The sequence below is a fragment of the Mauremys reevesii genome, linkage group 2, assembly GCF_016161935.1.
Source record: "Mauremys reevesii isolate NIE-2019 linkage group 2, ASM1616193v1, whole genome shotgun sequence".
In the NCBI taxonomy this organism is placed as follows: domain Eukaryota; kingdom Metazoa; phylum Chordata; order Testudines; family Geoemydidae; genus Mauremys; species Mauremys reevesii.
In genome coordinates this window covers 124,587,863-124,604,083 of record NC_052624.1, presented here as the reverse complement: position 1 = coordinate 124,604,083, position 16,221 = coordinate 124,587,863, and the positions used below count along the sequence as shown (strand labels likewise).

At 44.9% G+C, this 16,221-nt stretch overlaps 1 protein-coding gene across 4 annotated transcripts in view; it reads right to left on the bottom strand.

Annotated features, from left to right (window-relative positions):
• Nucleotides 1-16,221, bottom strand: part of SLC12A7 (solute carrier family 12 member 7) — a 327,938-nt gene that overhangs the window by 158,384 nt on the left and 153,333 nt on the right. For all 4 annotated transcript variants that reach the window (XM_039524891.1, XM_039524892.1, XM_039524894.1 and 1 more), the window contains exon 3: nucleotides 13,665-13,787. In XM_039524891.1, the coding sequence (XP_039380825.1) occupies nucleotides 13,665-13,787 (123 nt within the window). The remainder of the gene's footprint in view (nucleotides 1-13,664; nucleotides 13,788-16,221) is intronic.

The window sequence follows — 16,221 nt, the reverse complement described above, 5'->3', positions numbered from 1 at the left end:
CGGATAGCTACCCACAGTGCAATGCTCCGGAAATAAGCGCTAGCCTCGGTACATGGACGCACACTGCCGAATTAATGTGCTTAGTGTGGCCGCGTGCACTCGACTTTATACAATCTGTTTTAAAAAACCCGTTTCTGTAAAATCGGAATAATCCTGTAGTGTAGACATACCCTCAATTAGGATGCCTATTCTTTTGTTTGGTCTGGTAGATTAGATTGCCAAACATGGAATAGAGAAATAATTTAACTTGATATGAACAAGTCAGTGAGCCTTTATTTCTACTTTAAACACAGATATATTGTCTTTTTAAATAACATCTATCAAATAAAATCAGCGGAAATATGAATCTGTCAAAATCTTAGAATTCTAATTCCTTTCACTTTGACCCCCACACACACAATTGAACAGAGTGTAGCAAGAGAGCCAAGACAACTGACAACAAGAGAGAAGAGAGATCATATGCAACAATAAAGAAGGGGAGGGGAAATAGTTAGAGACCTCATGTTCACAACCCAAAAAGGTAAAAAAAATCATAAATCATATGATTTTTAAAGTAATACATTTTAAAAGTAATTTTAAAAAATTCCAGAGTTAGCAAGAAATATATTGTGTAGTTGGTTTCTCAACATATGTATGAAGACCTTGTTTTATTCCTCTTTTATGTAACCCCCAACTTTGTATAGACATGGCTTGCATTGGTGCCACTCGCCTCAGCTTAGAATACATAAATGGACCTCTCTTTTGCCATGTCTACACTAGCGAGCTTACAGCGGCACAGCTGTACCAATGCAGCTGTGCTTCTATAAGATCGCTCATGTAGCCACGCTATGCCAGTGGGAGAGAGTTCTCCCATTGACATAATTAAACCACAAGTGGCACTAGCTATGTTGGTGGGAAAGTGTCTCCCACCAACATAGCGCTGTCCACACTGCTCTCTGTGAAACTTATGTCATACCCACGGAGGGATTTTTTTTTCACATCCCTGCGCGACATAAGTTATACCAACAAAAGTGCTAGTGTAGACATAGCCTTTGTGTAATGCTGCTTCTAATCAGTTAACAAATGTTCCTCAAGGCAATATAAAGAGCCTAAGGTCTTGTCTACATTAAGGAATTTTTTTACCAGTATAGCTACATGAATTTAGTTACACTGATAGAAACCTAAGGTAGATGGGCTGCATTGTAAAAAGGTGTGGCTAACATTAGGGTAACTAAATTAAAGTACACTGGTATAAACCTGACCTAGCACTGATGTAGCCTGTCTACATTAATTGAATTAATCTAATCTAATTAAATCAATGTTGTTATACTAAAGCATAAATTCTGAATGTAGACAAAGCCTAACTCTCTCTCAGTTTTTCTCCCACCCCTCCACTTCCTCCAATCTCCATTGACCTTTCACGTGCCACTTCCACTGTGCACCTTCTTTCTTCCAGTCTTCCCACAACACATCTACTTACTCCCAGTTCCTACCAGCCAGCCTCTCTGAAGGGGCTTCCTTTTAAACTAGTCCCAGATGGTTCTAAATAGGCTTCAGGTGATCTGATTAGCCTGTTTCCCTTGATTGCTTCTAATCAGTTCTTAATTGGTTCCAGGTGTCTGATGGAGTCTGCCTGACTTAATTGCTTCTAGCACCTTCCTGACTGCTCTGGTCCCTGGCCTGGTCACTCAGGAAACAGAAAACTATTCATCCAGTGTCCAGTGTACCAGACTCCTGCACCCAACCAATCTGGGTCTGTCACAAAAGACAGAAATTAGAAATTAAAAAGCAATATATTACAGATGGGAAAAGATAGAAATTGATATAAATAAGAGGTTATATAATGCAAAAAATTGATATGGGAAGCTAAAGACACAAGGGAAAATCCATATTTAGTAAGATTAAGAACAATAAGGAGGATTTTTTAAAGTATATCAGGAACAAAAGAAACCATAGCAATGGTATAAGTCCATTACTAGATGGAGAAAGTAAAACTGTTGATGCAGAAAAGGCAAAAGTGTTCAATAAATATTTTTATTCTGTATTTGGAAAGAAGCAGGATGTTTTACTCGTATCAAATGAGGATGATGTTTTTTCTAGTCTATTAGTAACTAAGGAGGATGTTAAACAGCATCTACTAGGGATAGGCATTTCAAAATCAGTAGGCCCACATAAATTGCACACACGAGTCCTAAAATAGTTGGCTGAGATGATCTTAATTTTTAATAAATTATGGAATAGCAGGGACATTCCATAAAACTGGAAGAGGGTTAATGTTGTGCCAATATTCAAAGGTGTCAACTGGGATGAGCTAGGTAGTGTGGCAAAGTTCCTCCTCTCCTCTAGTAGGTCCTGCGCTTATTGGCAGATTTCCTCCCCTCCGTGGTCTTCCCCTTGGATGAAACCCACAGTCTGGATCACCTCCTCCTATGTCTGATTAGGAGTAGCGAGGCTTGGGGGGGAACCCGGGCCCGCCCTCTACTCCGGGTTCCAGCCCAGGGCCCTGTGAATTGCAGCAGTCTCTATAGTGCTACTTGTAACCGCTGCTTGACCGCTACAGCTCCCTGGGCTACTTCCCCATAGCCTCCTTCAAACACCTTTCTTATCCTCACCATAGGATCCTCCTGGTGTCTGATACTGCTTGATTGTATGGTTTCAGAGTAGCAGCCATGTTAGTCTGTATCCGCAAAAAAAACAGGAGTACTTGTGGCACCTTAAAGACTAACAAATTTATTTTAGCATGAGCTTTCGTGAGCTAAAGCTCACTTCTTCGGATGCATAGAATGGAACACACAGACAGGAGATATTTATACATACAGAGAACATGAAAAGGTGGAAGTATGCATACCAACAGGCAGAGTCTAATCAATTGAGATGAGCTATCGTTAGCAGGAGGAAAAAAAACTTTTTGAAGTGATAATTAAGATGGCCCATAGAAGGTGTGAGGAGAACTTAACATAGGGAAATAGATTCAATTGGTGTAATGACCCAACCATTCCCAGTCTTTATTTAGACCACAGTTAATGGTATCTAGTTTGCATATTAATTCAAGTTCAGCAGTCTCTCTTTGGAGTCTGTTTTTGAAGTTTTTTTGTTGCAAAATTGCCACCTTCAAGTCTGTCACTGAGTGGTTATAAAGGTTGAAGTGTTCTCCCACTGGTTTTTGAATGTTATGATTCCTGATGTCAGATTTGTTTCCATTTATTCTTTTGCGTAGAGACTGTCCGGTTTGGCCAATGTACATGGCAGAGGGGCATTGCTGGCACATGATGGCATATATCACGTTGGTAGATGTGCAGGTGTACGAGCCCCTGATGGTGTGTCTGATGTGATTAGGTCCTGTGATGGTGTCACTTGAATGGATATGTGGACAGAGCTGGCATCGGGCTTTATTGCAAGGATAGGTTCCTGGGTTAGTGTTTATGTTGTATGGTGTGCGGTTGCTGGTGAGTATTTGCTTCAGGTTGGGAGGCTGTCTATAAGCGAGAACTGGCCTGTCTCCCAAGATCTGTGAGAGTGAGGGATCATCTTTAAGGATAGGTTGTAAATCTTTGATGATGCGCTGGAGGAGGTTTTAGTTGGGGGCTGTAGGTGATGGCTAGTGGTGTTCTGTTATTTTCTTTTTTAGGCCTGTCCTGTAGTAGGTGGCTTCTGGGTACTCTCCTGGCTCTGTCAATCTGTTTTTTCACTTCAGCAGGTGGGTATTGTAGGTTTAAGAATGCTTGATAGAGATCTTGTAGGTGTTTATCTCTGTCCGAGGGATTGGAGCAAATACGGTTGTATCTTAGAGCTTGGCTGTAGACAATGGATCGTGTGGTGTGTCCGGGATGGAAGCTGGAGGCATGTAAGTAAGTATAGCGGTCAGTGGGTTTCCGGTATAGGGTGGTATGTATGTGACCATCGTTTATTAGCACAGTAGTGTCTAGGAAATGGACCGCTTGTGTGGATTGGTCTAGGCTGAGGTTGATGGTGGGATGGAAATTGTTAAAATCTCGGTGGAATTCCTCGAGGGCTTCTTTTCCACGAGTCCAGATGATGAAGATGTCATCAATGTAGCGCAAGTAGAGTAGGGGTGTTAGGGAACGAGAGTTAAGGAAGCGTTGTTCTAAGTCAGCCATAAAGATGTTGGCATACTGAGGGGCCATGCGGGTACCCATAGCAGTGCCACTGACTTGAAGATATATATTGTCCCCAAATGTGAAATAGTTGTGGGTGAGGACAAAGTTACAAAGTTCAGCCACCAGGTTAGCCGTGATATTATCGGGGATACTGTTCCTGATGGCTTGTAGTCCATCTTCGTGTGGAATGTTAGTGTAGAGGGCTTCCACATTCATAGTGGCCAGAATGGTGTTTTCTGGAAGATCACTGATGGATTGTAGTTTCCTCAGGAAGTCAGTGGTGTCTCGAAGATAGCTGGGAGTGCTGGTAGCATAGGGCCTGAGGAGAGAGTCCACATAGCCAGACAATCCTGCTGTTAAAGTACCAATGCTTGAGATGATGGGGCGTCCAGGATTTCCAGGTTTATGGATCTTGGGTAGCAAATAGAATACACCTGGTCGGGGTTCCAGGCATGTGTCTGTATAGATCTGTTCCTGTGCTTTCTCAGGGAGTTTTTTGAGCAGATGGTGTAGTTTCTTTTGGTAATCATCAGTGGGATCAGAGGGTAATGATTGTATGGTGTTTCCTCAATCCTCCAGTAGTACACCCTCTCAGTTCTTAGTTCCTTGTGTCTCTGGCTCCCAGCTCCTCATACGCCCTTCCTTCCTCTGGCTCCTCCTCCTTGACTGGAGTGAGCTCCCCTTTTTATACCAGGTGCCTTGATTAGCCTGCCCTGATTGGCTGCAGGTGCTCCAATCAATGTAGCTCTCTCCAGTGCCTTCTAGAAAGTTCTTAATTGGCCCCAGGTGCCTTAATTACCCTGGAGCAACTGCCATTTTGGTTCCCATGGTACTAGGGATTTGCTTAGCCTGGGGCTAACATACCTGTTCCTGAGTACTTTCCTGTAGCCATCCGGCCTTGCTCCATCACATATCCCCCCCCTCTGCTCAACACCATAGGGTTGGGCAACTTGGGACGCCAGGCAGTGTGCTCGTGAAAGACCATCAGCGTTGCCGTGGTGGCATCCAGCCCTATGCCGTATGCGGAACTGGAATGGTTGGAGGGATAAGAACCACCTGGTGACCCTTGCATTCTTCTCCCTATTTCTCTGCATCCATTGAAGGGGTGCATGGTCCGTCACAAGAGTAAACCGTCGGCCTAAGAGGTAATAACGCAGTGTCTCCATGGCTCATTTGACAGCAAGGCATTCTCTCTTGACTACTGCATACTTCCGTTCTCGTGGGAGCAGCTTTCTGCTTAGGCAGAGAATCGGGTGTTCTTCATCTCCAATCATTTGGGACAGAACTGCCCCCAACCCCACCTCAGAGGCATCTGTCTGTAAAATAAATTCCTTGGTAAAGTCCGGGGCTATGAGTACGGGGTCATTACAGAGGGCTGTCCGAAGGTCTACAAACGCCCCTTCTGCAGCGTCGGTCCACGTCACCATGTCTGGACCTCGAGCCTTCACCAGATCCGTTAGAGGACTTGCCCTACTGGCGATGTGGGGAATAAACCATCGGTAGTAGCCTACCACGCCTAGGAATGCACGGACTGCTTCTTTCGGGTCGGCCGGGGCCAGTTTTGAATCGCTTCTAGTTTATTAGTTTGGGGCTTCACTATACCTCTTCCTACAATATATCCCAGGTACCTACCCTCTGCTAGTCCTATGGCACACTTAGCAGGATTAGCAGTGAGGCCAGCCCGCCTTAAGGTGCGTAGCACTGCCTCAACTTTCTCCAAGTGGGTTCCCCAGTCTGGCGTATGGATGACGACATCATCTAGGTATGCAGCTGCATAACTAGTATGGGGGCGCAGCAGCTTATCCCTGAGGCGCTGGAATGTGGCTGGGGCCCCATGTAACCCAAAAGGGAGGACAGTGTACTGGAATAGCCCGTCAGGGGTGGAGAACACTGTCTTTTCTTTCACTTCTTTGGTCAGGGGAATCTGCCAATACCCTTTTGTAAGATCCAGTGTAGTCAAGAAACGGGCGCTACCCAGTCGGTCAACCAGTTCATCGATGCGTGGTATGGGGTATGCATCAAACTGGGATACTTCATTCAGTCGGCGAAAGTCATTACAGAATCTCGTGGTACCATCCGGTTTGGGCACTAGAACAATTGGACTGCACCACTGACTGTAGGATTCTTCGATAACGCCTAATTCTAACATTTTCTTTACTTCGGCCTTGATTTCTTCTCTTTTGGCTGCTGGAATTCGGTAGGGTCTCAGTGTTATTTTGGCTCCGGGGATCGTGCGGATATGGTGATAGGTCTCAGTCGTCCACCCCGGTTTTGTAGAGAATACATCTCGGTTACGATTAATCATGTCGGCTGCCTCGATCTTTTGGATTGGCATCAAGTCGGGTGATATCTTCACTTGCTCATGTACGTTATCCTCCTGGGGAAGAGTCTCCCGGGTGACTAAGCATGCCTCTCGGTCCTGCCAAGGTTTTAGAAGATTGATGTGGTAAATTTGCTCTGGTTTCCTGCGGCCTGGCTGCCGTACCTTATAGTTTACCTCTCCCACGGCTTCAATCACTTCTTACGGTCCCTCCCACTGGGCCAACAGCTTGCTTTCTGCTGTGGGCACAAGGACCATTACTCGATCCCCTGGTTGGAACCGTCAAAGCTTTGCTTGGTGGTTATAATGGGTCCATTGGGTCTCTTGAGCTTTTTCCAAGTGTTCTCGTACAATGGGCGTAACTTGGTCTATCCGATCCCTCATCAGTAGTACATGCTCAACTATGTTCCTTCCAGGATTTGGCTCCTCTTCCCAGGCTTCTCTGGCTATATCCAATATGCCTCGGGGGTGGCGCCCATATAGTAGTTCGAATGGAGAGAAGCCTGTGGAGGCTTGTGGAACTTCCTGGATGGCAAACATGAGGTAAGGCAATAGGGTATCCCAGTCTTTCCCATCCCGGCTCACCACTTTTCTGATCATGGCCTTGAGGGTCCTATTGAACCTTTCCACAAGGCCGTCCGTTTGTGGGTGGTATACAGAGGTCCGTAGGGCTTGTACATGGAGCAATGAACAGAGATCTTTCATCAACTTAGACACGAAAGGTGTCCCTTGATCAGTCAGCATCTCCTTGGGTAGCCCAACCCGGGAAAAGATCTGTACTAGCTCCTTAGCTATTGTCTTGGAAGCTGTGTTGCGTAGGGGGACAGCTTCCGGGTATCGGGTTGCATAGTCTAGTACAACCAGCACATGTTGGTGGCCCCGAGCTGTCTTCTCTAGGGGCCCAATCAGATCCATGGCTATGCGTTCAAACGGTACCTCTATTATTGGAAGAGGTATCAAAGGGGCCCGTAAGTGTGGGTGAGGGCTATGTAGCTGACACTCTGGACAAGAGGTGCAGTATCGCCTGACATCTTCATGTACTCCTGGCCAGAAGAACTTCTGCAGGATCCTGGCCTGGGTTTTCTCTACCCCTAAGTGTTCTCCAAACAGGTGACTGTGGGCGAGGTTCAATATGGCTTTTTGATGTTTTCGGGGCACCAGAAGTTGATGCATCTCCTGCTCCTGCATTTGCACCACACGGTACAGGAGATCTTTCTTCACTATAAAGTAGGGTACTGGACCTCGGACCTTCCCTTCCACTGCTATCCCATCTATCTCAGCCACCTCTTTCCTGACGTTATCATATCTGGGGTCCTCTGCCTGGTCCCGTCCGAATGTCTCTCTCCCAGGACTACCCTGCCTGAGCTCCCAGGGGCCGGCTTCTGCTTCTTCCAATGGCCTGTCGCCATCATGGCTGGGGCCAGCCTCTGGCTCACCTTCCGTGTTGGTAGTGTCTCTGTTGGCTGCTCGTGCCCATCTGCCTACTAGCGCAGTCTTCTGGCCCTGGGTCAGGATCTGGGTTCCCAAAGCCTTTGCGGCCCTCCTTTCTTTTTTTGTCTTCCGGGCCTTTTGGGGGGCTGAGAATAGATCCTGAGAAAACTCAGAAAACATGGGGGGTTGACATTCCCCCAATGATGAGTCGCTGCCAACAGGGTCTCCACTTCCCTGCAGCCTCTCAGGGGGAAGTAAATTATCAAACCCTGGATAGTCTCTCCCAATAACTACAGGATATGGGAGTTTAGGAACAACGCCCACTGTCACCTCAATGGGTTTCCCCTGAACCTCTATCTCCACTGGGATGGTGGGGTATTGGCTCATGGCCCCATGCACACATGTCACTGCTACACGTTTGGTTTGTAGCAGCTGGCTACTTTTTACTAGCTTACCCGATATAAGGGTGATAGCACTCCCTGAGTCCACCAGTGCTGTAGTCTCTGTTCCATTTATCTTCACTGGTCTGGTGTAGTTATGTGGGGCTAATGCAACTCCCGCAAGGTGGATAAGGGAGCATGGGACCTCCCAATCCCCCAAGTTGCATTGCATAGGTTCTTCGGTGCTGGGACACTGTGCTGCTATGTGTCCCCACTCCCCACATGCATAACATCTATAACTGTTTCTAGTCAGTCTCCCATCATGTGGGCTAGGGGGTTTAGTCCCAGGGTTTCCTCCACTCAGGCCAATCCCTTCCTTCTGGAGGCTCTGTGGGTTTTCAGCCCCCCTCTTCCTCCACCTAGGATTCCCCAGGGGTTTGGCAGTCCCTCCTTCCCGGGTTGGGGTTGGGTGTTTGCTATGGAAGGGGCTTTCCTTGCGTAGTTGGGTCAATTCTCTGGCTGTCATGCGTCTTTCTACCAGCGTGATCATCTCATCATAGGTGCACGGATCGTTCTGGCCTACCCATTTGTGGAGACCTGGTGGCAGTGCCCTCGTGTACCAGTCAATGACCAGAACCTCCAATACCTCTTCCGGACTCCGGGATTCTGTTTGCAACCATTTTCGTGCGAGATGGATGAGGTCATATAATTGGGATCGCGGGGTTTTGTCTTCCCGGTACCTCCACTCATGATACCGCTGGGCCCGTACTGTGGATGTCACCCCAGATCTGGCCAAGATTTCTGCCTTCAGCTGGGAATAGTCTGCTGCAGCTTCTTCAGGCAGATCATGGTAGGCCTTCTGGGCCTCCCCACACAGGAATGGGGCAAGGATGCCAAACCACTGATCTTGAGGCCAGGCCTCCCGTAGGGCTGTCCTCTCAAAGGCCAGAAGGTATGCCTCTACATCATCTTCCCTTGTCATTTTCTGCAGCCAATGGTTAGCCCGTATGAGCCATGTCCCATCATGCCCATGGTTCATTTCTGCAAGGGTCTTTACCTGGCTTACCAGTTCCTGCAACATAGCTCAGTCTTGAACAGCTTGGTCCATCAGCAGGCGGTTAGTTTCTTGCTGCAGCCGTACTGCTTCTTGCTGGGCAGCTGCCTGGACATGGGTAGCCTCCTGCTGGGCCGCCGTGGCTTGTATCCGTGCCCGTACTACATCATCCATTGTAGTAACAAATTGTAACCCCCCCCCCCTTTTTGTGTGTGTGTGTGTTTCTAAATCACCCTCCTTCTTCCGCCGCGCTGTGGACACCAAAGATCCTACTTCTGACACCAGTTGTGGCAAAGTTCCTCCTCTCCTCTAGTAGGTCCTACGCTTATTGGCAGATTTCCTCCCCTCCGTGGTCTTCCCCTTGGATGAAACCCACAGTCTGGATCACCTCCTCCTATGTCTGATTAGGAGTAGCGAGGCTTGGGGGGAACCCGGGCCCGCCCTCTACTCCGGGTTCCAGCCCAGGGCCCTGTGAATTGCAGCAGTCTCTATAGTGCTACTTGTAACCGCTGCTTGACTGCTACAGCTCCCTGGGCTACTTCCCCATAGCCTCCTTCAAACACCTTTCTTATCCTCACCATAGGCTCCTCCTGGTGTCTGATACTGCTTGATTGTATGGTGTTTCCTCAATCCTCCAGTAGTACACCCTCTCAGTTCTTAGTTCCTTGTGTCTCTGGCTCCCAGCTCCTCATACGCCCTTCCTTCCTCTGGCTCCTCCTCCTTGACTGGAGTGAGCTCCCCTTTTTATACCAGGTACCCTGATTAGCCTGCCCTGATTGGCTGCAGGTGCTCCAATCAATGTAGCTCTCTCCCGTGCCTTCTAGAAAGTTCTTAATTGGCCCCAGGTGCCTTAATTACCCTGGAGCAACTGCCATTTTGGTTCCCATGGTACTAGGGATTTGCTTAGCCTGGGGCTAACATACCTGTTCCTGAGTACTTTCCTGTAGCCATCCGGCCTTGCTCCATCACAGTAGCTACAGGCCAGTTAGACTGGTATCAGTCCTAGGCAAGATAATGGAAAAGCTGATATGGGATTCAGCTGATAAGGAATTAAAGTATTGGAATATAATTAATGCCAGTAAATATTGTTTTATGGAAAATAGGTCTTGTCAAATATCATCCAAGAATGAAATGAGGTTATTTCAAGTTTGATTGATAAAGATAATTGCATGGGTGTAATATACTCAGACATCTGTAAGACATTTGTTTTAGTACAGCATGACATTCTGATAAAGAAGATATTAAATACACCTCTACCCCAATATAACGCGACCCGATATAACACGAATTCGGATATAACGCGGTAAAGCAGTGCTCCGGGGGGGGGGGGGAGAGGGTGCGCACTCCGGTGGATCAAAGCAAGTTCGATATAACGCCTCCATGGATGGGTTCGGTGTTTGCATAGTGCCTAACAAAATGGGGCCCTGTCCTCTAGCACTATTGCAGTACAAGTAAGTATTATTAATAATAATTACACACATAAAATGGCATTAAAAGAACATTATTGATGTTGCAAAGTCAAGCACTCAAAAAACCCAGAAATGTCAGAATTAAGGTTGCCTTAGCATTATATAGCACTTTACATATTCAAGTAGATTACACATTGACTGACATTAGTTGCAGCTGTGAATACTCAGCACTTCTGCAAATCAGGCCTCAGGGTCTCAAGTTAGGACTCCAGAAAATGAGAAAAACAAAATTAGTAACCACCCATGAAAAGTTTGGTTTAAGTGACTTGCCAAACATCTCATAGGAACTGTGGCAGAGGCAATTCCCCAGGGCATCTTTCAACTGTCTTAACCCTGAGATCATCCTTTCTCTTCCTTCAATCCTCTGCCTTATTCCCTACACACCTTCAAACTTCTTTAACAAATGAGGCAAGGGTCTTACAAACAACACCCTCCTTTACTACACAATCCTGATTCAGCCCTAAAACAGGTCCATTCTGTGCACGGAATGAGGCGGGGGGGGCTATGGAAAAAACAGTATGTTATCATGTAACTAAAGATTTTATCATAATGCAAATGCATACAGTGGGGCAGAATTAAGGTTCCACAGGCAACCTTAATTCTGTCATTTCCTAATTTTTGTGTGCTTGACTTTGCAACCTTAATAATGTTATTTTAATCGTTTAGAACTATAGCAATAGTATTAATAATATCAATAGCAGGTTGTCATCCTCTAAGTGGACCAGCACTAGAGGGGAGTGAGACACAGACTTTGCCTATAATTTTCACAGATATTTCCTGACAGCAGAAAAATTGTAAGACTCAGACATCTTAGGTTCCATTCTAGGCTCTGGATGGGAGTGAGGCTTTAGTGGTCACAGACCCTCCAAAAGCTTCATCACTTTTGCTTCATCCCCTCCAACCTGCCCCTGTGCTCTATCTTCCCCAGCCCTGACTCCTTGCCTACCCAGTCCCATTCTCTTTGCCTCCCGACTCCCAGTCTCCACTCTTCAGGCTGTGCTTCTCATCCCAGTTCCAGTCCCCCTCCCTCTGGGCTAGCTGTCTGAAACCTAAACCCCCAACTCTCCCCAGACCTATACCCAGTCCCAGTCTTCCCCTGCACCCAAGATCCTTTTCAGATCTTTCTCTTCTCCCCGCAACCATTTCCCCCTTCACTAATTCCTAGTCCCAGTCTCCATCCTCCTCCAGCCCCTCATGCAATTTCAGTGTTTATCCATCAACCCTAGCCACATGGTTCCCAGTCATGCCCACATTTCTCTCATTGGCTCCCAGTCTTCTTGTCCAGCCATTACCAGTATTTTCCCCATCCAGCTCCCAGTTCCAGTTTTTCTCCCCACCTTTCAGTCCCAGTCTCTGTGCCATCTGGGTACTAACAGTGGGGTAACTAACAACACAGGAGAGACAGACTCTCTACTCTCAGTTCCAGTGCCTGGCCCCATGCTTGCCCAGAGCAGCTATGAGCAGCAATTACAGGGAATGTCCCTCAAAGCATGAAGGGGAATACAAATGTTTAGCATATCTGGCATGTAAATACCTTGCAATGCCAGCTACAAAAGTGCCATGCGAATGTCTGGTCTCACTGTCAGGTGACATTGTAAATAAGAAGCAGGCAGCAGTATCTCCCTTCAATGTAAACAAACTTGTTTGTTTTAGCAATTGGCAGAATAAGAAGTAGGACTGAGTGGACTTGTACTCTCTAAAGTTTTACACTGTTTTGTTTTTGAGTGCAGTTATGTAACCCGAAAAATGTGCATTTGTAAGTTACACTTTCAGAATAAAGAGATTGTTCTTCAGTACTTGTATGAGGTGAATTGAAAAATACTAGTTCTTTTATCATTTTACAGTGCATATATTTGTAATAAAAAATAATAATATAAAGTGAGCACTGTGCACTTTGTATTCTGTGTTGTAATTGAAATCAATATTGAAAATGTAGAAAAACATCCAAAAATATTTAATAAATTTCACTTGGGTATTCTATTGTTTTAAGTGTGATTAATCGCAATTAATTTTTTTAATCGCAATTAATTTTTTGAGTTAATCGTGTGAGTTAACTGCAATTAATTGACAGCCCTAATAATTTATTAAGATGTTTTCTATCACCAGCTTAACCACTTTGTGCATTGTGCCCCTTTCCCCTACCTTTAGTCAGTTTGTCTTTTAAGCTACGTCTACACAGCAGCTGGCAGGATGCTTCCCAGCACAGGTAAACAGACACACACTAGTTCTGATCAAGCTAGCATACTAAGAATAGCAACATGGCTGAGGCAGAATGGGTGGTAGCTCAGTCTGTCCACCTGAATACAAACCTGCCTGACCCCTGGGTACATACTCAGGTGGCTAACCAAGGCTGCCATGGCCATAATGCTATTTTTAGCAGGCTAGCTCAAGCAGAGCTAGTGCATGTCTATCTATCCATTCTATGAAGCACCCTCCCAGCTGCAATCTAGACAAGCTCTTAGGGTATTTCTACACTACAAATGCTAAAGCAGCACAGCTACAGCTGCACTACTATAGTGCAGACACTTACACAGCAATGGAAGGGGATCCTTCATCAATGTAGTAAATCAACCTCTCCAAGAAGCGCTAGCTAGATCGACAGAAGAATTGTTCCATCGACCTAGCATTTTCTATATGGCAGTTAGGTCAGTATAGCTATGTCTCTCGGGATTTTTCACACCCCTGAGAGATTTAGCTATGCCAATGTATATTCCTACCTTGCATCAGGTGCAAATTTTTTCACAGCCCTGAGTGATGTAGTTAAGCTGACCTAACTTTGTAGTGTAGACCAGCCGAAAAAGGATTAACTGTTCAGGACAGGAACCATGTCTCCCTGGTGTCTACACAATGACTAGCATTACAATGAAAATACTACATAATAACAATAATTATAATTTTCAAAAGTTTAGATACCTTGATTTCTTTTCGTTTGCTGTCTTCATCTGCTTCATGTTCTACCACTCCCTGAGTCAGATTGGTATAATTTGCTAGCTTATTAAGAAGAGATGATACCATGGGGTTGCTATCCATTTCTTCCTGTTGGGATTTTGAAAAATGTTAATATACAGCAATATTTATTAGTAAATAAAAACACATTTTAAAACATTAGCCATTTCATGTCAGGTTTTCAAATGTTCACATGCCAAATGCTGATTAATTGTAATACAGTACCTACTGCCACAAAATCTAGCCAATTATTTACTAGCAAAACTTCTGAAGCTTCTTTGGGTGTACAGTGTGTACAATGCCACATATTAAAAATTGTGACACTTTGTTACCTAATTCAGAGTATTTTATATTATGTGATGGGGGGGGAATGTACAATTACATTTTGTTCAATTAATAGAAAATTTAATTCCTATTTGGAAATTTATCTTCTTACATCAGTCTGCAATGAACTATTAGGTAACCATCCCACAAAGAGACAGCTCACTGAATAAAAGTTTTGGTCCCAAATGCCTCACCTTAATATATATAACTCTGCTTTAACAATTTTCTTGGGGGGGTGGGGTAAGTGAAGTTTTCTTTTACACAACAATTTTCCTCTCACTGTACACTTCTGGGAGAAGGAAAACCCTATATTCAATCATTAAAAACACAGTAATCTTCAGATAAGGTCTTGCTACAAACCCCCCAAAAGAATATTAGCTTAGAATTAAAAACAAAAATCACAAAAACTTATGAAAACCAGAATATGCAAATTTAAGGTGCTACTTCATACATAGCACAGCCACACAACCTAAATTTGGCCTTTTTGCTTGCTAGCATCTTACTTTATTTTTCTTTTGGGAATGGGGAATATTTGTCTAAACTCAGGAAAATAATTGTTGGAAATCCTCTACTGAATTTGAGTAGACTGTGAATGGCTTGCCAATTACAGAACCAGTTTCTCCTCCCTTGGTTTTCACACCTCAGCTGCTGGAACAGGGCCCCATCCTCCCTGATTGATCTAACCTCGTTATCTCTAGCTTGCTTCTTGCTTGCTTATATATACACACCTGCCCCTGGAAATTTCCACTGCTTGCATCCGAAGAAGTGGGTGTTCACCCACGAAAGCTCATGCTACAAAACATCTGTTAGTCTATAAGGTGCCACAGGATTATTTGCTGCTTCTACAGAACCAGACTAACACGGCTACCCCTGTGATACTGAATTTGTGAAGACATAAATAACAATAAGGACAGATCAGTTGTACAGAGTGATCTAGATTGCATGGTAAACTGGTTCAATGAGCTTTAATACATCTAAATGCAAGGTTAGTCATCTAAGAACCAAGAATATAGGTCGCACATATTAGATGGGGGACTGTATTCTGAAAAGCAGTGATTCTGAAAAGGACTTGGGGGTCATGTTGGATAATCAACTGAACATAGGTTGGCAGTATGCTCGGGGGGCTAAAAAAAGCAAATGAATTCCTTGAATGTATAATCAGGAGATTATAGTGTTTCAGAAGTAGGGAGGTGTTGTTACCACTGTATATGGCATAAATGAGAATTCTACTTGAATAATGTGTCCAGATCTGGTGCCCACCCTTTAAAAAAGGGTAACAACAAACTGAAAAGGGTTCAAAAAAGTTACAATAATTATTTGAGGCTTGAAAAATATTCCTTAGAAGGAGAGATTAAACAAGCTCAATCTATTCATCTTAACTAAGTAAAGTTTAAGGGTTATTTGATCTCAAACTGGAAGTACCTATACAGGGAAAAGATTTTTAAAAGGAGATGGCTATTTATCAAACACAGACACAAAAAGTTTGAATATAAACTAATTCAGGCTAGAAATAAGACACATATAGTGATGATAATTTAGAATCATAGAAGAGTAGGGTTGGAAGAGACCTCATGAGGTCATCTAGTCCAACCCCCTACTCAAAGCAAGACCAACCCCAGCTAAATCATCCCAACCAGGGCTTTTTAAGCTGGGTCTTAATAACCTCTAAGGATAGAGATTCCACCACCTCCCTAGGTAACCCATTCCAGTGCTTCACCATGCTACTGGTGAAACAGTGTTTCCTAATATACAACCTAGACCTCTCCCACTGCAATTTGAGACCATTGCTCCTGGTTCTGTCACTGAGAACAATTTAGCTATCCTCTTTGGAACCCCTCTTCAAGTAGTTGAAGGCTGCTATCAAATCCCTCCTCTCCCACTCTTCTCCTCTGCAGACTAAATAAGCCCAATTCCCTCAGCCTCTCCTCATATATCATGTGCCCCAGCTCCCTGATCATTTTTGTTGCCCTCCGCTGGACTTTGTTCACATCCTTTCTGTAGTGGGAGGCCCCAAACTGGACACAATACTTCAGATGTGGCCTCATCAATGCCAAATAGAGGGGAATAATCACTTCCCTTGATCTTCTGGCAATGCTCCTACTAATGCAGCCCAATATGCCGTTAGCCTTCTTGGCAACAAGGCCACACTGTTGACTCATATCCAGAGTCTTGTCCACTGTAATCCCCAGGTCCTTTACTG